Source organism: Phaethon aethereus (genome assembly GCF_964289735.1).
Source record: "Phaethon aethereus genome assembly, chromosome: 3".
NCBI lineage: Eukaryota > Metazoa > Chordata > Aves > Phaethontiformes > Phaethontidae > Phaethon > Phaethon aethereus.
The window spans coordinates 117144593-117169004 of record NC_138576.1 but is presented as its reverse complement, the minus strand read 5'-3'; the positions used below and the strand labels follow the sequence as shown (position 1 = coordinate 117169004).

Genomic DNA, 24412 nt, shown 5'->3' with positions numbered 1-24412 from the left:
AGCAACTTGTTTAGAAATTGCTCATGTGAATTTTGTTCAACAGTTCGCATACGAAGTAGTCAAAAGCAGAAGCACCCTGCTGTTACTTAGACTTTGATTTTTGGCCTAGTTTTTGTTGCAGCATTATAAACTTCATGTTTGTCCTACAAATGGAAGCTGGTGATACAAATTTAGCAGAAGATTCCCCTGCTTGGACCTTGTATTTTATGTCTATAATGATTTAGCTGAACAGATCTCTCCTTATGAATCTGCTGTTGTGGCATCTGTTATGGGCAGTGCTAAATACTAGCCTTCCTCCTCCTTCTTTCCCCTCCTTTTCTTTTCAGATACACACCATGCACATTTCTTGCTTGGATGGTGTTTTGCAGATAGACCCCACTGCTCTACTCCGTTGTTCTTTCCTCCTCTATTTCAGAGTGATAAGGCCTTTCCAATTGTGAGGCATTGTGGTTAATGAATTTTTGTATAATACGATAACAACAAAACCTGGATTTTTCTAGCTTTTATTTCTAGTGGGTGGCAGTTTTTCCTGTAGCATTTTGATCTGATATCCTGTTGTTGTCACAGAGACACTAGTATTTGTTTCTTATTTAATTAGGTAGTACTTCTCCAGCTTGACTTAGTGGTTGGTGGACTTTTTTAAAACTCCTCCCCAGATGTGGCAATCTGTATCTCTGGAAAAGTATAGTTCTTTTAGCCACTGGTAGAATGAGGATCTCCATGTGGTCTTCCAGAGCAGACGTTGTATATATGCTGCTGACTGAGTGTAGATGCAGGCATTGTAGGCCAATCTTTGCTTCCGGAAGACCTGTATAGTGCATTCCCATTGACATAGTGAAATCTACATTTGAAGGAATTAGTTGCAGGCTCCTGCTCAGGGAAACAGGGATGGGACGAAGAACTCTTGGCTATTGCTGTTAACCTCATCATCACAAAGGCAGGGAGTTAGTGTGCTTAAGGTACAAATGGAAACAAAAAATAAACGTGTTTTCTTAGATGAGCCCCTTTAAAATTTTTGGTTGCATTTACCAACTCAGAAATATTTGTTGAAATTGTTCTTCAGCTAGCTATTCCTTATTGATGCTCCAATCTCAAAACCCCAAGTAATTGGGAATTTTAGTGTGATTATGTGAAATGAAAGCATAAGGCTTTCATAAAGCATATGTGTCCTCAACATACTGAGGTATGGCATGTACGCACACCCCCTCAAATTTAGAGTCAGAGCCAGCTCCAACGTGTATTGAAAGACTTCAGTCTTTCTCAGTCTCTCATTCATGTGAGCTTAGGCAAGGAATTGTTTCACAACTAGTGATTTCAAAGGTATTTGATGAGAACTCGTAAAACCCGTCAGGGGTACCTTATCCTCATCCTTTGCAAGGAACCCTTGTGTCACTACAATCAAGATGATCTCTCTTTTTTTTTAATACCCAGATTAACAAAGGCAATTCATATTCTTACTTGCGACAACACTTTCAATGCTAATAACCCAAATGGAATAGGATGCAAAGTGATAACTTATTCAGATTGTTGACTTCAAGTCATGTTTTCTTAAGTAACAACTTAGGACCTACAGTAGTTGGTAGCCTGCTGTTCCTGAAGGTATTGGTGACATACAGTAAATCGAATTTTGTTCCTTCCTTCTGGCTTTCATGAGTGCCAACTGATACTGGTCCAGATAATGGCCAGCTGGCCAAAGAGTTCCCCTACTGCTGGTGTTGAAGAAAGGAAGTAATGTGTAAGCTGAAGGTGAAAAGACACAGTGCTTGTTCTTTCCTGTCCATGATCTTGAACAGTTCTTTTGAGAACATGACATGTAAGAAGAAACACCTCTGTGATGGGAGGGGGCTGAATCAGCCATGAGGTGTGGAGGGCACAGGTTTGGCACTGCTTCTTGCTGCTCAGACTCTATTCTTTTGGCTGGGATTTTGCATGCCCTGCTCCAGATATATCTGTAGATTTATCTGTCTACTATTGATAGTTTTTTGGCATCATCATCACATAAGACTTTGTGATGAGTATCCTCGTATGTTTTAATCCATTTTGTTCTGAAATTGTCACTAGCACTTACCTACCTTCTGTCTTGCTTTAGTTGCATAGGACTTAGCAGAGCATAGTGACCTATGGAGCCATAGTCAGAGGAACAAATTCCTGATGGCTGAATACCATATTGTTAAAATAAAATTTTTAAAAAAATACCAAAACATTTTTTGCTAGACCAGCAATGTCTCTGAAGCCTGTGAAATTTTTCCACCTTGGCTTGCACATCCCAGCTACATGCAGGATGCACAACTTCAGGATCTCCTCACTTGTATCCACCACAGTTGTGTCTCACTGATTGTGTCTCATCTTGCTAGTTGCCCCAAACAACTACAAGTTGCCCCAAAACAGGTCTTTTAAGTTTTAACAAGACTCCCTGATGATCTCAGGTCTTTGTTAAAGCTTCAGTAATTTTTCTCATTAATCTTGGAGGTTAAAAAATGCTGACCTCTGATTCATGAACATCTTGCCTCTGTGCTTGTTTCTCACTATGAAAAGAGCATGTTGAGAAGTAAGGAATAAAAATCCTAGGTCATGCTTCAGTGGTGCCACTTTCTCATGTGTTGCCTTCATTCTCTGGTATGTATAAAAGGAACTCCCTATTTTTGCTGTTCCTAATGTCTTTTTTTCTCTTTTCCACCATACAGTGATGAGTGGAGACACTGCTGCTATCAGTGGCATGACAAATAATGACTTACAGGGAAGTTTGCCAGAGAAAATTTAGTTTTTAACTGTTCTTTCCACAGTCTATCAAGTTTGGACTACTCCTTGACTTTTACATGATTCTCACTGGTCTCAGAATCTATCCATAAATATCTGCCTGCAAATGCCAGTACTCCCAGCATTGCAGAAGAGCATTGCCACACCGAGGAACAGTGAGAGGTTTGACATCAGCTGTGCTAGGAATGACCTGAGTAGATCTCTAAACACAGGAATACACACTGTATTTCTTTCCAGATTGTATTGCTGGCTATTTTTAATGGTCCTAGGGATTTGGGGTTTTTTGCTCCACTTGTGGTTCCACAACCAGGTCTGAAGCTGTGATGTTAAGAATTAATACCTTACAGTATTTGGTGAGTCTTATGGCCAATCCATAAAATGTGCGAGACCTTGAGCTCCTAAAGGAACTTAAATGAGACCATTAGCAGCTTAAAAGGTGGGCACCTATCTGCATCTTTAAGATCTGTAATTCTGACGTTCGATTTGAAAACAGATTAGGGGAAAAAGTGAAAGCAGGACTGGTCTCACCTTCTGTACCCTGTGCAGGGGGTACAGCAGGCACAGCATTCAGTGCAGCAGTGGCCCAGCACAGTGCAGCTCCAGGTACCAGGACTCCCCTGGGGAGAGGAGAGGCTGTAGCTGAGCATCCTTCAGGAGCTGCGGCTTTGATGATGGGGTGCAACTTTGCTGCCCTCTCCCCATAGCTGGGTGCAGGGGCACAGAAGTATGCTGAAAGTATGGGGCAAATGGCTCCTTGCTTTCCAGTCAAATGCAATAGTTCTGGAAGAGAAATCGTTATCATAATAATTCATTATAATCATAATTTATGTTGCTTCCTAATAGCTTTTAAAAAATGTAGCTTCCTTGGTTGCTCCGTAGAAACGTAGGCTTTAGCATGACAGAGCCCCATACGAAGTGCAGTGAAGCTGCTGAGTAATTGCTGCTGAAGTTGGTGACAGAGCTGCTGTGTGTACGAGGGGAATGCTTTCAAACTCTTTTGTTTCTGCCTTGGTTTTTTCACACCCTTGCAGCAAGAGGAGGATGCTGTCACTGGTGGGTAGTAAGGACCAAGGGGCAGGCAGTGAAATGAGCAGAAAGTCTTGCATTGCTCTCGTGGGAGTCTGGGAAGCAGTCACATACGTTGCACGGTGCAGCCCTTGATGCTCCCTGGGCCCTGCTCGTCTGCTGAGAGATCCATGTATAACTGCTTTGAAGTCAGTATCTTGGTGGTCGGTTTGTTTATGGATTTTTAATATGGAAGTACAGCATGGTTGAGGACTTACATAATTTAGGGCTGTTGTGTGGCAGCATATAGTTTCCTGAGCGTACTTAAAGGTTTAGTTCTTGATACAAATTAGCTGGGTTTTTCTGAGATAGCTTGCTTTGTTGTTAGAAAATAAATCCAGGATGAGAAATAAAGTTGGAAGTGTACTTCCTACAAATGTATACTGGAGAAGAGCATGCTACCTACAGAATTCATATTGTTTGGTGCACTGTCATTAAGCACAAATGTGGATTACTTTAAATAAGTGTTTTGGATAGAACTCAATAATGATGGTTATCTAATGAAAATATATGCTGTAAGCCCAATAAAAAATAAATGAATGGTTTATTTGGAAAAAAAATTTCTAACCTTGCATGAAATGTAAATATACAAGATGTTTTTATTTATTGGCTCCTCCTGAGGCCGTTTTTGCTTCAGAAAAAAAAAAAAAACCTCAACACGTGGTTTCACTGTTTTAGACCCTTGTGTATCGGTTGCTTTTTGACTCTTGTCAGAGAATGTCAAGTTGAGAATGCAGAGCTGGTTGCAGTGTTCTGCTCTCTAAATATTATTTTTTTTGTTGTTGTTTGTAGGCTCGAAATGTCAACACGGGTGAGCTAGCAGCAATTAAAGTAATAAAACTAGAACCAGGTAAGTGTTTCTTAACTGAAATAGGCCATAGAAACAAAATATATTCATGCTTAAAGCAATTGTACAAAATCAATTGAGTCCACTTATTGAAATAAGGGATAATTGTTGCCTTTTAGTGTAGGACAAAATAAAATTTGTTCTTAAAAAATAACAATCGTGATGTGATAAATGATTTCGTCCCACACAGGATTCCAATTTAAGTTTACAATTTATTAAACGAATAGAGGCAAGCAAACAGTTCTGGGTGCGCCGGGAGTCTCCGCTCCACCAAGACGCACACCTTCACTTCTTACAATTCCTTCCTTTATAGTTTTCTAGGCTTCATTTCTCGCTTTTCTCTGCCTTTTTCTTGGAAGATGACTCTTTCTCTAAGTACGTCACCACTTCCCTGGTCTGCGCATGCTTCATCTTTTTCTAGGTGGTCGTCCGGTGGTCGTTGGGAGGAAGATGCTCCTCTTCGTCAGTGCACTCTACATGACCTCCCTGTTTGCGCATGCGCTCTGTTATTCTGCTTATATAATGCTACCTTATTTGGCTATACATTTTTCTCAACATTTCTGCGGTTATTTACAACACTGGTTTGCACTAGTGTATTGGGAACTAACATACACATATCAGGAGGCTACATAAGCTACACATATCAAGGAGTTACCTAAGCTATACATATCAGGAAGTTACATAAAGACTATGGTTTCTTCTATTTAACACCACTCCCCTGTTTATGGTCATGGCCTACATACATTCCTTTATTTCAATATAAATGACATTTGCTTCAAGCTTATATTCACTAGATTTTCTTTACACGAATCACTCATTCCTCACAATGACAAGCAAGGTGAGAGAGGAAAAATTGTAATTGGAGAACCATTTCAGTAAGAGTTGTTTTAAGTACTATGTTTTCAACCCATGTGATACAAAAAGCTGTATAGAAAAAAAGAAATGAGGAAGCCAGCAACGCAGAAAAGCACTTACCTGGAGAGAGCATAGAGGGAGAAATAAAAAGAAGGAAGGGTGAAATAATAGATGAGCATTAGTGTCTGGGAATTGAGTACATTTGCTGAAATTCTCTTGGAGACTCTGATTAGGACTTCATTGCATGCTAGATTTATGCTTGAAGTGTGCTTAAGTTGTGATTTCACAAAGTGTCTATGCTCTACAGATCAGTTATCAGCCTGCAAGTGCTGTTCTATTAATATGGCTAGAGTTGTTGAACTAGAGTACAGTAATCTGGGAAGTTAAAACGTCCAGACTTTTTGTTTAACTCATAACTGTTGGTGTTCCATTTCAAGATTTAACGTTAGTGGTGGGGACATATTTTTAACTACTACCTTGTTTGATCCTTAAGGTCTATGCAGGCAAGAAGGGAAAGAAGTTGCTACTTTCTTCTATTTTTTTCTCTTTAAATTCTGTACGTGATTAGAAATGTTGTGTTTATATAATGCATGCATGTTTAAAAAGTCAAGACAGGACAGCGTGTTACTACGTAGTTCCAAAAGTGTATGTTTATCACACTTTTATTCACACTGGAAGTTATGGTCTCAGACTATCTTGTCTAGTTCTGCTGCTTTGGCTTTTTATGTCATTTCCCATTGCTGGAGTACTTAGTTTGGTAACCCATGTACTGCACAGCCAAGCCAAGGAGCCATGCTGTGTCTCCCTATAGAACTGTAAAGATAAAACAGGGAAAGGAGACCTGCATAGTGAGTAAAGAACCATAGGACTCAGCAGACTCAGATGATGTCTGAGTTGCATTTAATAATGCAACTTTTTACACAGCTGACCTCCACTCTCAAAAGTATGAAGTGACTTGGTTGAAAAGAGTGTTGTATAGATTGTGCTGAACAGAACTCAGAGAATAGTGCTGTGCCGTGTTCCCTGAGCTGTGGACAGAGCCTGGGGATGTGCTGGGGTAACTTGCCCTCATGCTGTGCTAGTAGGGATAACAACTGGCATCTTGCAGTTAAACCAGATATTTTTGGCAGCCTTTGGATACCTGAGTGGTGCACAGAGAATGCACTTTAGCCACCCTCTGTTTTGCTCAGCGAGCTCAGTTTCTCTCTGTCACTTCTAGTTGCGGTCGAGGCTTGACTCACAGCTTCAGATGGGCAGTGTTCATATTCCATAACTGTGGCACTGGCTTTTTTTGCAAATTTTGCGGATTAGGGGAGAGCGTGAAGACTAGGGGTTAATAATGTTTAGGCACTTATGCTACTTTAATACTTTGGATTCAATGAAAACACTGGTCAAATCATGGAGGAGTTGTGTCTTTTCATGGAGATACCTGTCCGTATGTGAAAATAATTTCTTGTTCGTTCTTCAGCGTTTGCATGTTTACAGGTCTAGCCAGAGTACAGTAAGCCATCATGGATACACCACGGATAGTAGACAGTCTGTTGTGATGATAACTTGTAGCTTGTGGTTTGAAATTTGTTTTCAGTTAAATAAAATACATGTGAATATTGTGTTTCTGGTTAAAAAGAACCAAATGGTCACCAGTATTTTGATGTATTGGGAGAAAGTTAAAACATATTTTCTCTAGGTAGTAGCTTGGCCAGTTCTGTCGTAATTTGTTGTGTTACATTTGAAATTTAGTAACAGCCATATTTGAGAATGATTATGGGTTGTGACAATTGATAAATATGAGCTTAGTGTCTATATTCAACTTTTTAGATAATAACTTTCATTTCTGGTTTAAAAGCTCTTTTGAGTTATGTTGAAATGTGCTATAGCAGTACACTAAAAAGAGAATTTTGACATGCTTTGAACTTGCCTGTTTTTTCAACTTGCTTTAAAGAGTCTCTGAAGGTATTCATGAACGTAAATGGTTATTTTAGGCCTTCAGGCTTGTTTCATCTATGAAGTCCTTAAGTCCTTGAGATCAGCAAGAATGAGTTGTTTTTTGTGAACTGTGTATGTCTAGTAACTAAAAAAACTTCGGAATAGCTTATTTCGAAATAACATACTAGACAAGCTGTAACTTGCCCTTATGACTTAGGAAATTTCAAAGGAGCACCAGTGTAAGATACTGAACTGCAAAAGAGCACTTGGCATGTAGTTCTTAAAAAAAAAAAAAAAAAAAAAAAAAAAAAAAAGTCTGTCAAATATCTGTTACAGTCTTTCTTTTACACTTGATATCTTTCTCACCCTCTCTTTTACCTACAAAACCCCTGCACACCATCCCCAAAGCAAAAATGTCTCTGGGAAACCTGTTAGGTTTTCAGTGTCATACATTATTTTCTCAGTGTACAGATCTGGTAAGAAGCTTTTATAGAAAACCAGGTACAAACAAGTTACCAAATAGTAATATTTGGGTAAGTGCCACATTTGTGTCAGCGTTTTATCTGGACATACGTTACGCTCAGTCCATAAACTTCTGTGCTTACCGAGTCTACTGAAGAGTTGCAGCAGCAGTGTACTATTGAATGTTTTTCCTCAGGAAGATGATCATGGATTTTGGACATGTTGCCAAAAATAGCAAAGTTTTGTTATGTTTTTAAGAAGCTGGGCTATTGGCAGGGCACATGCAGATGAACACAGTTGGGGTCTCAGGGAAGATGAAGACTTTAGGAAGAGGTATCAGATAGCAGATGTGAGGTCCATCTGGCCCAGAATGAAACTTCTTAAGAATATAGTTACTTATTGCTAAGCCCTTGCTAATAAGAATTGATTTACAGCTGCTTTATGTATTTGTGAAACTGGCAGGTAATTAATGTTTATTTTACACATATGTGCTGAACTAGTTGAGATGCGAGTATAAACAAAGCCAATGAAAATATTCATTCTTCTGCTTTTCAGGAGAAGATTTTGCTGTTGTGCAGCAGGAAATCATTATGATGAAAGACTGTAAACATCCAAACATTGTTGCTTATTTTGGCAGCTATCTCAGGTACAGTTAGTTTCTTTTGCTCACTGAAAAATGCCTCTCTATCTCCTTGTAAAGGACAGGTCTGTAAGGTGACTTAGGCAAAACATAATTTACCAAATAAGTATTATCCACTTGTATATTTTTTTTTCATTTACCTTAAAGTCTGTTCTGTTTACTACAATGTCTCTCTATGAATGATGTTTCTCTTAGCAAAACCTTTCAGTGGCCATGTAGTCATGTTTCCTTGAAAATGAGTTGTTTAAAATTTGAATTTAATACATAAACAGAAAATTAAGCAGAAGTATGACAAGAATGAACAAAGAGTCTGTGTATATAGTATCATTTAAATCTGTTTCAGTAAAATGTTTCTTAAATTTGCAAAACTTTGGGAAGTATAAATATTACATAATACAGATAAAGTTCTCAGAAATGTTCTGACTTAACTGGTGTTGACATGTAAAATTGTCTGAGAACTCAAAATTGAATGTTATGGGGAAATAAGGAGGAAAAGAATTGGGATTTTCCTTGCTTAAGAGTAGTGCTATGTTAAGCTTTAAGGACAATTTCATACTGAAATGCCTAAGAGTCTAAACTGTGCAGCCTTTAGGAAGCCCACTGGTGATAAGTGTTCTGGATTTGTTTTGAAATCTAAAAATAATTGATATTTTAGCTCTTTTATCTTTGCTTTTCTCTCTTGAGCTGCAAAGTTGTTTAGGATTTTCAATGTAGTATATATAAATTGTTCTGTCTCATTTTCTGTAATTTCTTTTGTAAGGTATTGTGTTTACTTGTTACAAGTACAGTAAACTTACACTCCATACAGAGGCTCAGTATTGAGAAAATTGATGGCTAGTTTCTAATAATGTTTGCTATTATAAATCTTTCTGATACATCCTGACAAATGTTTTATGCTAGATATAGCAATTGCTTGTTACTTAAGACCTAGACCTTTTAATGCTGGATTTTGTGAACCCACATTGTCTAATTTTGGCCATATCATGCCATGTAATAAAAAGCTTTTAAAAAGCTCTAAAAAAGCTGTGATGCTCTTTATGGCAGAGGCTTCTCCTTCCTTTTGCGTATTCACAGATCTTCTGTGTGTTTGGGGACAACAGAGGTGGGACATGACAGCTCTGCATGCTGTGAAGATTGCTAGGCCCTATTCACAAAAGAAAGATGCCAAGTTGTGTTAATTCTGTACTAGACTTCAGCAACTCCAGCAGAAAGTCTCCATGATGGCTATCTGCTGCAGCCAAAAGCTCTCCAGCAATATAGGCCAAGTGCTTTTGGATTGGGAAGTGGGAAGATGTAGGTGTTATTTTCACGTGAAAAATCTTGGTACATGAAAGCCTTTCAACAAAAAATTGCCATCTTTGAAGCAGGAACATATGACAGAATTTGCTTCTCATATTTGGAGTGCATCTTTTCCTTTTAAAAATCCTTTCAAATTTGACCAAGTTATCTTCTGAAATACCGCATTTCTTTTACTTTCATTCTAGATCAGCTAAAGGTTAGGAAATCCCAGTTACTAGGCCAGCAGTGCCTGGTTTGGTGCATGCTTGCAGTACTACAGAAGATCTAACACGTGCTTCCTAGCTTGCTTGGCTGTTGTTGAGCGTTCCTTGTTTTGCTCTGGGATGAGCTGGGACAGAGTGTTGAAATGGCAAGTGTGGAGCACTTTGTAGTGCTCTTAGTGACCTTGATGTTGAACACCTGTGTAGTTGGAACAAACTGAAATTGGACAAGTTGAGTGTGCCAGAACATGGAGGCAGTGTTGGGGAAGAGAGAAAGTCCTGGCAATAAATGGTAGAGGAGAAGGAGACGTCTCATGCAGAAGGTCATCTGACTAATGTTGTCCTGAGGAGTTTCTTCTCCTTGCCTCTTGTATTGCCTCTTGCCTCTCCTTGCCTCACTGAATAGCCCTGGACGCGCACTGAAACCATGTTTTATCACTGATGGGGTGCATTGCATCTTAGTAAGGGTATCTTGTTAGCTTTTTGTCTGAGTGAAAGTGTTACATGCTGACAGATGTGATTCAAGTTAATAGAATCTGTATTTTGAGCTATGTTTGCTTTAGTGTCATTTCAAAGGTCTGTAGTGGAAAAGCTGGTCATATTAGTATTTCACAGGTATAGTTTAGTGTGGAGCATGAAGGAATTTTCCAAGAGCAAATGTATTTTCAGAATAAAATTAAGTAGAAATGCACTGCATGTATGAGAACAAACAAAGCAAGCAAGCTGTTGACTAGCCTATTAGATGAGCACCATCTGCACACTGCACTAAGCAAGGCTGGGAGTCTGTACCACTTGCATTATCGTGTATACATGTGCAAGAAGGGATCAAAGTCTGAAGATAAAATCAACAAGCCATGCTGTTCTGGCATCCTGTACCTTGAAGGGTGCTTGTCTTGGCATCCTGAATATTTTTTTAATGCCAAGCTGGTCTGTGAGCTGCCCAAGTTTGTGCAGGTATGCATACAGATAGAGCATATGTACATGTAGGGACTTGTTATTCCCAACTAGGAGTGGCTGCACTTCAGTTTTGAATGTTCAAGGCTAATTTGAAGGTTAACCTAAATTGTGTGTTACTTCCATTCAGTGCAGTACTGGCAGGCTTTTTCTTGTACGTGAACAATTAATTCTTAATACTGCTACATATCTCAAATTAATGTTTAAATTTTTTTAAAGAATTTGTGGAGTTATTAGTCTGTTTGACAGCAGCTTATGGATTGCTGGGTGGTAAAGTTGGCAAGGGATCTTGTGACCTCCTAAAGGCAGTATTTGGAAGCTTTGTGTTTTGGTGACTAAGCTTCTTAAGTGGATGTTCCATATTTTGAAAGTTGTGTCGCTGGGATCGCATAACAATGCTGGGATCACATAACACTGCACCTCTTCAGTCTTCCTTCCAACCTCAAAGCCTGCTTTTGTTTGGGAAGAGAGCACCTTTTTGTATGTTAAGATGTCCTCCACTGCACATGATGACTCTATTTGTACCTGTCTGCAGTACTGGGAAGGAAGTTGTGTTGACATTTTTCTGGACATGTGATATTAATTCTGACGTGTTCCACAAATCTGAAAGTCATTGTTACAAGCCTTTTCAGAAGACAAATTTAGAAGAAAGACGTGAGTGAGGAATTGCAGAGGGGAGGGCTGGTGCTCTGCAGTGTTGTTGAATTTACCCTGAGCTGTTTTTCTAACATATTGAACTTCGGACCAGGAGGTAAGGGTTCCATTTGTGTGTGGTTGTGGAGGTGAGATTAATTGCAATGTAGAAGCACTGACAAATGTATCCAGTTGTCCTACCAGCTGCTTCTTTTAACTAGTCATAGTGGGAACAGATTGCTTAGTACAAGTAATAAAAAGCTGCTTTTGATGACTTTTTAAGATTTCGTGTGAAAACAGACTATGAACAAATATTATTGCATTCAACTTTCTTTAAAATTTTTAGATTGAAATGGTGCCTCTTCTGATAGGGTATTCAGGCTGGGTGTTCTTTTTCTTCAAAAAACAGTTTTCCTCTTGTCTTAGGGTATCAAAATATACCTTTGTAGCCTCAGGATTAAATTTTGGTAAATATAGTATATATTTTGGCATTCTCTTGTGCTCTTGCTTGGTCCCCTCCTCTTTCTTTGGTGTAGTGCTTCTCTTTTGTCTGGGCAATTGAAAGTCTGTCTTTGAGGCCTCTCATTGTCTGACCTTTTGTTTTCCAAGTGTCTTTAAGTGCTAAGAACAATAAGAAGGATACCATCATCGAATACTTGGCACTTATCAGTATATTGTTCCCCATGCTTCTGTTTATGTATGGATTTCTCGCAGCCAAATTTCTGCCTTGCTGCTAGCCTGTGTATTAAGTTGCAGATGCTAAATGGTATTGTTGATCCTGTCTCTGTTTTGTTTGCTACGCTTGCCATATGCTCTGCAGACACAGAATCAAACTGTGTACACCATTACTGTTGATTACATGGATCTTCACCTGTCTCAAAGCACTTAGGCACAATAATGAAAGGCTAGGTAGCGAATTAGAAATGCAATCTCCTCTTTTGATCCTCCTGATTTTTTTTTTCCTTTTCTGTAGGACTTTTCCACACTGGGCCAGTTAAGTGAAGGTGTGAATTTATAGCACCTAGCTACTTCATGTCTCTTACTTGGCTGGTGCTCTGCTGATGTCCCAATGCTGCTAGGGTTGCCCTGTCTCTTTCCCACTTCCACACTACTGCTGGCATCAAACAGGATGCAGCTGTATGGGAAAGAGTGGCTTTCATGAGCCCAGTGTCCCCAGAAGTGTCCCTGTTTGAGCCCTGCATCATTGTGGGGAGTAAACAAGGGACTTGCAGATGTCTGCCTCTTCAGTGCTTCTTTCTCACTTGTGTTCCTCTGCCACTGCTAATTCTGTTTTCTCCCACAGGTAGTCACGTTGCTTCTGTGTCTGACTTTTGATCAGTTATTTCAGTGGAAAGCCTTCTTATTATTTCAAGCAGTTAACCCCTAGAAATGTATGGAGTTAAGAGCCAGGGACTTCTGTTGCTTAAAACCTGTAATTGTAATGCCTGAACAATACCTTTCCCACCTTTAGAGGAACCAGCCAGGATGTAGCTTTGAGGACCATGTGGACTATGCACATAAAAGGAGAGGAGATTCAAGAAAGACAGTTCTTCCTTGGAACAGCAGCTATTCTAGCTGTTACCTGCTGGTGAGAATACTTGCAATTTGCAGCTGAGGGGATAGGCTCAGTACTTACACCCATTAACTTGCAAAACGCTTCCATGCATATTGGCATGGCCCACAAGAGTGTCTCAACTATTCTAACAGAGCTTTACAAATGCAAGGAAACCCAAGACCAGCGGTCATGGGCCAGCTGCAGAACAATCATCGGTCTTTCCTTCTGTTGTCCTGTGTCACAATCTGCCCTAGGATGGTTGTATGCAATTTTTCTTTCCTGTGTGTTTTGATGGCCAGGAATGACTAGGCAAGTCCCAGATTTTCTGCTCTCCAGAACACCTTTCTGTGGCCACACATGGTACATCTGTCTTACCAGTGAAAATTACTACGTGAAAATAGAGTTTAGTATCCATAATAGAAGGTACCTTTGAATCCTTCAGCCCATTGTCTATTCTTGGAAAGCACCTTTTATGGAGGTACAGTGAGTCAAACTGAATTGGTTCCTTTAGTAAGAGGAATCTAAAGAAGTCTGACCGCTGCCACTGAAAATATGTATAGGTATTTTTGGAGGAAAACACTTACCTGAGAAGGCATTTACCCACAGCGTGGACTCCACTCTGCCTAGTTTTGACTAAAGCACTAGATTTTCACTGTACTTGTTGTGAAAGAAATTTAGCTGAGAGAGATCCCTAGGGCTTTTTGGTTTGGATTTGTTTCTTTTTGTTTTGTTTATGTTAATTCCTCTGTTGTGAAAAAAGCAGAGAAGTGAAAATGAGGAAGAAATAAGAACCTACATCTGTTTTCTCTCTACTCTCAGTAACAGTGTATTTCAGTTTCATAGTAGATCTTGAAGAAAAATCAGTGTGTATGTTTCACTAACAGTGTTTCTACTACCCAAAATATTCCAAGGTTTGTTGGAGTGTTTCATTAGTTACTGTTTTGACAGTGAAGTATCGCATAAAGACTAAATCATTATTTGATTTGTACTTTTCATAATGTAGATCTTGTTATGTTGTGCTTTATGATGTTTGAGTCTGCTGACTTATCTTTTATAGGTGCTATTTTCAAATCTGACACCTAATGAAGGGTTTTGTTCACTTTTTAGACGAGACAAGCTATGGATTTGCATGGAGTTTTGTGGAGGTGGCTCTCTGCAGGATATTTATCATGGTATGTTGAGACTCTAATTCCTTAAAATCAACAGCTTATTTTCAAAAATGGATATTATTACAGTGTTTTCAAATTGGAAAGGAGGAATCCTAAATTTAGTATCCATAATAATCCATTGAAGGTCAGTTTTAGCTTATGTATTTATATAATCGTTTGGGTTTGTTTTTTTTAAACAAAATTAGCTATAGTTTTTGAGCAGGAGGAATTATTTCCTTCCTTCAGTAGCTTATATACCCATCACTACTTTTCAAAGGCTGTAAAATTAGACAATATTGTATTGTAAAATTAAAAAAATTATATCCTGATATGTTGTCTTACTTCATAGCCATTTTGTTTCTGAGCTTTTGAACTTTGCTTTAGTATAATCCATACCATTGCCTACAGGTACCTAGATAAATGGATTGATTAGCATGGATGATCTTGTTCTTTGTAAACAGTGATGTTTTGTATATTTGTATAGCAGTAGTGCCATGAGGGTGTGGGGTTTTGTTTTTTTTTTTCCTAACGCTGGATGCATGACATGTGAAAAGCAAAGGTGGCCTATATATTTGCTTTAGGCTTAGGTGCAATGAGTGGGCAAAGAAACAAGGGGCGTGTGTGCATCTATTGCATAAAGAGAGGATTAGTCAATTGATTGGTAGTTTTCAAGAGACAGAATCAATTTTGAGGGATTTTATTGCCCTGGAGTTAAGACTTCCTTAGGAAAGAAGTATGCTGTGAGTGAGTAATGGTTCTTGTTCTCAGGTTGTGTTTTTCAGACAGGAAATCCATCCATATCCTAAACTGTGAAGATTTTACATGTTAGGATCTTCACATCCTTCTCTTGTGCGTAAACAGCTTGTATAGCTTTTTACATTTAACTTGGGTGCAATTAAAACAAGGCAGCAATTCACAAGTTCACACTGTGCTTGTGGCATAGTCATTTGAGCATGGCCTTGTTGATCCTTTACATCTTTGCTGGTGTTGATAAAAGCATTGTGTCTAATAGGCTTTGTTATGTCGAACACCTGTAGAGTAGGAAATGAGCTCATGCTGTATAAATGCCCTGAACAGATGTTGTACAGGAGCGGTTTCCTGCTGCAGCTCATTTTTGGCTTCTCTCCCCATAGAGTGGAAGGTTCTTTTCTGATCTTAATTACATTCTAAAAGGTCTGATTCCAACTAAACTATAGGCCTCTAATCTTAAGTCCATTTAACTTAATCAGAATTAAATTTCTCAAACATACATGCCTAAAAATATGCAGTTTGTGTGCTAATATATTTAGTTTTATGTGGGTTTGGAACTTTTCTTTCAGAAAAGGGAGGATGGATTTAGACCTGAAGGTCTAGATCCATGATACTAATTTATTATTATTATTGCATGATACTAATTTATATTATGGTTGCGGGTTTTGTAGAAGCAAAGCAGTTAGGTGCTTAAGCCTTGCTTCATTTTTAACTTGCTACTCCTTCAGTTTCCTTTGAGAAACCCCATCCAACTTCTCTATTTGTTTTCTCTGGAAAACCTGAGAAGCTTGCAGTTAGGACTGCATTTTGTGGTCTTAGAACCCTTTAATTTCAGGATCAAAGTCCAGTGACTGACAAGTCACAGGCCATTTCTTGCTTGCTGTTCAGTGGTTGGTTTATGTATTTGTTGAGAATTTAATTGTTTTTCCTTTAAGAGACTTGAGTGAAATTGGGAGCCTGTAGAGAGAGGAAGACTCTTTCCCTTAGGAAGCTACTGAGCCTGCTCAGAGGGAGAGGTTGAGAAGGTGCATGGTGTAGGAGGCCCAGGAGCAACAGTGCTGGTAGCTCATGCAGAAGAGGGTTGAGAAGCTGCAGAGAGCAGGTCATGTGGCTGCAGGGAAGAGAGAGCAGGTCGCATGGCAGCAGGAAGGGTGGAAGGAGAGAGCAGGTTGTAAAGGGTAGAAGGAACTTCGCAGGACTCAAAGGGGACTGAGCAGAGTTTGCAGCTCTTGAGTCACTGGGTTGGACATCCAGCCCTGCATAGAAGGACACAGTGGGTTTGTGCAGGAGAAAGACTTGTGCTTAAATCATTGGCTCTGTTTCTTTTTCCTCCTAATTACTTTGAGATTTATATATGGAGAGGGTTAATAGTTGCCATTCCAGTGGGACTAGACATTTTTTGAGTTTAAAAAAACATTTGGTGGTCTTTGGGATGGTCAATCTGGGAGAAAGTCTAGGCACATTTTACTTTGAGACTTATACTGTAAGATCCTATCAGTGTGAATGGAAGTAATTGAGGGTTTGGAATGGGCAGTATCTTACCTGATTTTGAGAATTTTTTTTTCCCTTCCATTTCAGTGACTGGACCACTTTCAGAACAGCAGATTGCCTATGTTAGCAGAGAAACACTACAGGTAGCGTGTTCTCAGGCTCTTCTGGTTGACTTTCAATGTAAAAGTATTAAAAGCTAAAAATAAAAGCTACAAATGTATGTGATATGTGAAGTACAATGTTTGGATGGCTTAGCATTTTTCTGTGACTTTTGAGGAGATCCTAGAACTGATTTGTATAATTCCATAACCTCAAATTATCCCGGATCTTTTGAAGAAAACTGTTGTCATCTTTCTGCTGTTAATTTTTTTTTTAAGGAGGGAAGCATCATATTTATTAATCCATATTTGTGGTGCAAATTAGTTTGAAGGAAAATTTAAAGACTCAATTTTGCATATTTGATAGTTGATCTGTGACAATAAGAAACAAAAATTGCCTGTGTACTTGAGATGTTCAAGTTAAGGTCACAAGCCTCTCCTTATGGGTATGCCACCTTTCATTTTTCTTTCCTAAATTAAAGGTTCAATTCAACAGTAAAACTTATTCAGCAACAGCTTTTTTGGTGGATGTCTTGCTTCCATGTGAGAGCAGTTCTTGGCTTTTAGTGAATGCAAATCTGTTGAATGCAATCAGTTGAGAGTTGCTGCCTCTCTCAAACACTCTCTCAAGATAGCTCTCTCCCTGAGCCAGCTCCCTTGCAGTCCACTTACCATCTTGCCTATGCTATGCCAGATATTGGTGACTTCTGACTTAGAGGACATGGCCTTTTTTTCCCTACAGTGAAGTCTTATGTGACATCTGGGAGTATTTTGGGTTTTGAACCTTTAAAGCCTTTTGTTCTTACAGAATCATAGAATAATTTGGGTTATAAGGGACCTTTGAAGGTCATCTAGTCCAACCCCCATCACAATGAGCAGGGACATCTTCAAGTAGATCACACTGCTCAGAGCCCCACCCAACCTGACCTTGAATCTTTCCAGGGATGGGGCATCTACCACCTCTTTGGGCAACCCATGCCAGGGTTTCATCACCCTTATTGTCAAAAGTGTCTTGCTTATATCTAGCCTAAATCTGCCCTTTTAGTTTTAAAAGTATTACCACTTGTCCTGTTGCAGCAGGCCCTACTAAAATGTCTGCCCCATCTTTCTTATAAGCCCCCTTAAGTACTGGAAGGCTGCAATAAGGTCTCCCTGGAGCCTTCTCTTCTCCAGGCTGAACAACCCCAACTCTCTCAGCCTGTCCTCACAGGAGAGGTGTTCCAACCCTCAGATCATTTTTGTGGCCCTCCTCTGGACCTGCTCTATCAGGTCCATGTCTTTCCTGTGCTGAGGGCTCCATAGCTGGACGCAGGACTCCAGGTGGGGTCTTGCCAGAGGAGGGACAGAATCACCTCCCTCGACCTGCTGCCCACACTTCTTTTGATGCGGCCCAGGATATGATTTGCCTTCTGGGCTGCGAGTGCACGTTGCTGGCTTTTCATCCACCAGTACATCACAACTCTCCACTCCTCTTGTGAATATTAGCATAAGAAATGCTTTATCATTAAGAATCTGCTAAGAAGTTGCAGTCATAAAGTTACTAAATTATATGAGATGGGCAGATACATGTGGGATGGGGCTCTGAGCAACCTGATCTAGCTGAAGATGTCCCTGCTCACTGCAGGGGGTTGGACTAGATGACCTTTAAAGGTCCCTTCCAACCCAGAGATTCTATGATTCTGTAAGTCCTTCTTGTCAGGCTGTTCTCAATCCCTTTATCCCCCAGCCTGTATTGATACTGGGGGTTGCCCCGACCCAGGTGCAGGACCCTGCACCTGGCCTTGTTGAACCTCAGGAGGTTCACACGGGCCCATTCCTCAAGCTTGTCCAGGTCCCTGTGGATGGCATCCTGTCCCTCAGGCCTGTCAACCACATGACTCGGCTTGGTTTCATCTGCAAGCTTGCTGAAGGTGCACTTGATCTCACTGTCTATGTCATTGAAGGAAAAAAAAAAATATTAAAGAAAGATATTAAAGAGTACTGGTCCCGATATGGACCCCTGAGGGACACTGCATGTCACTGGTCTCCGTCCAGACATAGAGCCATCGACCACTACTCTCTGGATATGACCATCCAGCCAATTCCATATCCAGTGAATAGTCCATCCATCAAATCCATAATCTTTTCAGAGTATGGAGGATTGTTTCAATAGTCTAGAATGGAATTTATGAAATCATTATTTGTTGTGTGGGAAGGTTTCTTGGTAAATTGCTTGTGAGAATGAAACTTGCTACTTTGTATGTTTTTTTTTAATTGTTATCCATGTACCCATTTTTTTAAATATTTTGAAGTTGTCTGTAAATACATGCTTATAACGTTGACCAAATATAATGTATATAGTTTCTGATATCTTGTTATAGCTTGTAATGCAGCAGTCACTTTTCCTAGTAAACAGTCTGATAATATAAGCCATCTGTCCATGCAAGTAAGTTGTCCAGTGTTAATTTTGCCGTCAGTTTCCATGAATCTGGAGTTTCACTTTAATGCCTGAAGTTAGCATTTAATATCCATATGTAGAAACCCATTAAATGCTCTATTTTTGAAAAGTACTTACTGTCAGTTCTGGTTGGAATCAATGAAACTGATTCTGAAAATACAGGTCCTTTAAATATGGCCTTTAAAGTACCTGCCTCCAGGCATTCAGTTTTGAAAATGGTGACCTCCCAGGGCAGTGGTAAAAATGAGTTAGTTTTTGGGCTTTCTGTGCCAGTAGCATACAGAGACTTAAATGTGAGGAGTGTACATGAGACTCTTCTAGCTAATGTCAGTAGTTGCAAAGAGCAGGTAGATGCTTTGATTAATTACATTCTATACCAAAAGCAAATCAAGTCCAATTTTTAGGTCTGCATCCATGCCTGCAGTGAGGACTCTGAAAAACATTGGACCAACTGGGTATTGTTAGTCACTTACCTCAGAGAAACAGGTTAAAATGTCTGAGTGGGTGTGTTTTGGTTTAGGGGTTTTTTTTTTATTTAAAGAGTTGAATTTCATAGCTCGTTAGCACTTCAACTACATTGCATTCAGCTTTTCATGAACTGACAAAAAAAATACCCCAAAACTGTATCTTCAGTGGTACTGTTGTCTGTCTGTACAATGTTATTTATTTAAAAACCTCAAGTACCAAATCATGTAAGTAATTGTTTCATTTTTCCTGGTGCTATATTTAGGATCATCCATGAAAATGCTGATAACTGAAAACAATCCTAATTTACTTTTGCAATCAACTCTGTGATGTCTTGCATGAGCTGGCAAAAAAATTTCTGTCTTGACATGGGTACCTCCCATAAAAATGTCATCTTTATGGAGGTTCATGACTGCAGAGTGAAGAAGATGTTTATGTGTCATTTTAGCCCTTTATGTGTCATTTTACCCCTGGAAGTGAATTTTAGAGATAAGCCTGGACTGTCAAAAGTGACGTGGTCTGTGATTTGTCATGGGGGGATTCGGTTTCATAGAATTCTTTGAGAATTTAAACGTAGAAGTTTCTAACTTGTATTGAGTCCCAGAAATGCTTTGGTGCTGTCATCAAGACCTAGAAAGACAGTCTAATGCTTCTGCAGAAATCCATGAATTGGAGTTAAACTCCTGTGTTGGACCCGAAGTACTGCCTCTTAGCATGCTTGTACACTTAATTGAAGTGTGTAATGATATAGAAGATGACTGTACTAGGTATCCAGTGATCTGACTGCTGAATAGAAGACTATTAGGCAATTTAAAAGTAATTAACTTGGTCTAAAGAGGTGACAGTTACCATGTCTAGAGGAAAACTTCATTGGGGAATGCTTTTCTTATAAGAGTTGTGGTGACTGGTATTCTTCCCGTCTATCCTGTGTCCTAAATATTATGCTACTACATATATTGAATTAAAAAATACAGTTCGGATACACTGAAATATAAGCATGTTCTTCAGTCAGTGAGTCATTTAGATGATTGAATTGGATCCTAAATATGTCTGGTAATTAAGTAAGAAATGTATATAAAATAAAAAATAGTGGAATAAATTATTATCTAAATATTTTATGCAGGGTCTATATTATCTTCACAGTAAAGGAAAAATGCACAGAGATATAAAGGTAAGTAAAAACTGAAGGGAATTTTGGTGTTTTTAAAATAGGCTTCATCACCTCTGATGGGACTTTACTGTTATGTATCAATTTTGAGGGTATTTTAAAATAATATATAGGGGTTTTCTATCTATTAGAATTAAATAAACTTTTCTACCCACGGGGAGAAGAGAATTCTTTCTTTAAAATGCATGCATGGAAATAGTTTGTTCTCTTAATTGGAGGCAAATATACTCTTTATTTACACCAGTGCTGCAAAATTTAGGCATCAGCTGGTATCCAGGGTAACGTGTTCAGGTGGCTGTAAGGGCGTGCTCTGTGCAAAAGGAAGGATTTGATCTTTCCCACACCCTTCCAAGTTCAGTGTTTGAACCAGCTAGTGAGCAGAGCTGTTGCTTTGGCTTCTTACTTCTTTTCTTGGTGATCACATTGCAGGACAGTGGCTGCTGTTCTGTGTGGTATTTGGAGACTACTTATGTCCCCTCCCTCGCATGTTAAAATTAGAGAGGGTATGGCAAATCAGGCTCTTAACACTGACCTATTTAAATTTTCATCTCAACAAAGCTGTATCAAAGATGACTTGTTCAGACTCTTAACACTCTCTGTTATAGTTTCCTTCTAGTGCTACCTGTTGTCTTTTTGTCCCTGGAGTTTTACTACCTGCTCTTGCCTTTCCAAACTCTTCCTTGCTCACACTGCAGCTTAAACTTGGCAGGCTTTCTCCTGGAAATATGGCAGTAAATTATCATATCCCTTTGTTTTGTGTGGGGCATTGGTTTTGTTTGATTGGTTTTTTTTTTTCTTCAGACTAGGGATGCAGTGTACGTAGTAGCTTCAACTGTCGGTGCTTTAATGCAGCCTGATTCCAAGTAGTTCTCATTGACTGCAGAAGGATATTTGGCTTTTGAGCAATCATAAAAATAGTTTCTGAACGAAAAATTATGTTGGACACAAACATTTTTCGTTATACTTTATAGAATGCAAAATTATGCTTGTAAGGGTACAGTGCATAGAGACTTGTTTCTGAACAGAATTGTGCTGATAAAAAAAGCTTACAAGTGCTTACGTTAAGAATTTTTTTTTAAAAACCTGTTCTCACGAGCATGGAAAAATATTATCTTCATATGCAGATCTCCGGATTGTTGAATTATGTTTGCTTCCCTCAGTAGCTAAGCTGTGCAGGTAGAGTATCTGTCCTGTTAGTCTTGAAAGGTGAACAAGGTCAAGAGCATGTTAACCAGACTGTCACACTATTTACCAAGCTCCATTAATAAGGCTCGTTAACAATACTTCTGCGAAAGTAAGAACTACTAAGAAAGTACTTCTTTGCCAAAGTAAACTGCGTTTTATTGCAGGCCCGACTTTTCCTTCTCTGTGAAAAGCCATAATCTGTAAAACCACAGTTTCCATCTAGTTTATGGGCAGGGCTAACATCTGGAGCTATGTTTAGCCAGTTCCAGCCTTCACTCAACTCAACCTGTACCTGGTCTCAGTCTTCAGATCTCAGTCCCTTTATGTCCTAATTTTATGGTACCAATTACCACTTCAGGTTAGTTTTGATTATCAAACTGAAGAGAGTGGTACATACAGCCACACAATAGTGAATTCTTCAAGTCTAGCACTAACAATCTCTGTTGCATAAGGATGGAAATAGTTTTGCTAAACACTTCACTATCAAAGCAGGTCCTTAAGGCTATAATTATAATTATCATGGCTCTCAAACAAGACAAAACCAGCTCCTGTGCATGAAAAGGAAAATTACTTCTGCTTTGACCTTCAGAGTTCTTATTTAGTTTCAGTCAGTGTAAACAGAAAAAAGTAAGAATTCATCATCATAGGCAAATCATCATGTTCTGCTTTGAGAGGGGTTTTGTGTACAATGGAAACTATAGTATCATAGGCTAAAGAGTACTAAACTAAAAATTAATGAGAAACTCTGTATATCCAAATTTTTTCATATAACAGAGTGGCAACTTCCTAATTTCACAAACATTTCCTTGGTAAGGCTGCAGATTTCTCGAATACACAATTGTTGGTTTGTATTTGGCCCCTGGTTTGACATAAGATCTCACATAATTATTTTTTGAATACAGTATCTGAGGAATCTGCATGTTTTAATTCAAGTATGCTTACTTTTTTTTTTAAGGGAGCTAACATTCTTTTAACGGATAATGGACATGTAAAATTAGGTGAGTTAATACAATTTAGTGTTACTAACAGGTTTTTATGTGCTCTAAGAAGCAGTCTTCTATATCTTGTTTAATGATGTAATGGTTCATGTAAGGAATTAGTGAATATCAGAATTACTCTTCTTCTCTTGCTTGTAATATCTAACTGCACCATCCAATTCATGTCTGAGGAGTAATTGCAGTAGTTTTGGAACACTGAGGTAAAAGACTTTCTGATGTTGTAAGGGGGAGGTAGAAATCAAATCACAGGTTTTTATAAATTTTTAATATAATGTATTAAAGCATCCAGAGTGCTTAAGTGTGAAATGTACCTTGAAATACGAAAAAATCTCTGGGATTCTTTCGTAAGAAAGAATAATCTAAAATGATGATTCTACATCATCATCTAAATGATGCATTTTAGTTTAATATTTAACACTACATGTAACTGTTAGGACTTCTGTGCTAACTTGTTCTTTCTTGTGTTGATGAGGGGAATGTTTGTATGTAGCTTGCAATATTTGGCAGGCGACTGAGAGGAGCTGATTGACGGTATCTGAGATACACTAAGTTTCCAGTATTTGCTATTGTGATTTATGTTTTTGCTAAATATGTCCAGTACATTTAAGACACTCTTGCAGTGGGGAAACCAAACTTGTGTTCATTAACAATTTATTACACGAAATCAGTTATTAACTGTCATTTTGGTTTTGCCTTTTTTTAATAGCTGATTTCGGAGTGTCTGCACAGATAACAGCTACAATTGCCAAAAGGAAGTCATTCATTGGCACCCCATATTGGTAACTGTTTTACTTGGCCATTAATATAATAGTAACATATATAATACTGTTGAAAAATTGTGATAAAAGCATGCTATGTCACTTTCTAAGTAGACTAATCACTAAAGACTGTGTCAAACTTAATAGTGATCAGATCTGTGTTACTTTTGCTAAATCCTGAATTAGCTGAGTATCAGAGAAAATGCACTAATGCTCTGAAAGATTGCAGGGCTCTCTGTGTGCTGCTATCACTGTTGACTAATGTATCTCAGTTTAGTCAAAGTTAAAAATGATACACAGTTTAGCTTGTTTTTAACTCTGTTTTTTTTTTCTTCTCTGATTTTTCCATTTTGGTGTTATGTTTGCTTCCCCGCCACCCTAGATGTCTCTTCTGCAACTCTTCAGTTGACAATGAGTGTCATTTTTTTGTCTCCACAAATTCTTTTGCCACTTGTGAAGTGTTTCCTTTAAGACATTTTCTTTTTTCCCCTCCATTATTTGCCTAAACTGATAGAGTAGAAACGTATGTTTTAATTCAGTTTGTACTGCATCTTTATTCTTCCCTCAGTAAACTAGTTTGTATAATTTATCTTTTCTAAATTTCAGCATTTTATTTTCTCCTTTTTGTACTAGAAGTGATTGTTCCCTTTTTGCCTTGAAGTAATGACACATTCTTCACTGTAAAAGAGCACTTTTCTTCATTTCCCAGAAAGATATTCAA

The 24412-nt window shown here is 38.7% G+C and overlaps 1 protein-coding gene across 2 annotated transcripts in view; it reads left to right on the top strand.

The window, feature by feature from the left end:
• Nucleotides 1-8487: 8487 nt before the first annotated feature.
• The window catches only part of MAP4K3 (mitogen-activated protein kinase kinase kinase kinase 3), a gene marked incomplete at its 3' end in the record, with an annotated part of 76245 nt that continues 60320 nt past the window's right edge, over nucleotides 8488-24412 (top strand). For both annotated transcript variants that reach the window (XM_081998214.1, XM_081998213.1), the window contains exons 1-6: nucleotides 8488-8558; nucleotides 14301-14365; nucleotides 16670-16725; nucleotides 20706-20753; nucleotides 22891-22933; nucleotides 23640-23712. In XM_081998214.1, the coding sequence (XP_081854340.1) occupies nucleotides 8503-8558; nucleotides 14301-14365; nucleotides 16670-16725; nucleotides 20706-20753; nucleotides 22891-22933; nucleotides 23640-23712 (341 nt within the window). In that variant the 5' untranslated portion in view covers nucleotides 8488-8502. The remainder of the gene's footprint in view (nucleotides 8559-14300; nucleotides 14366-16669; nucleotides 16726-20705; nucleotides 20754-22890; nucleotides 22934-23639; nucleotides 23713-24412) is intronic.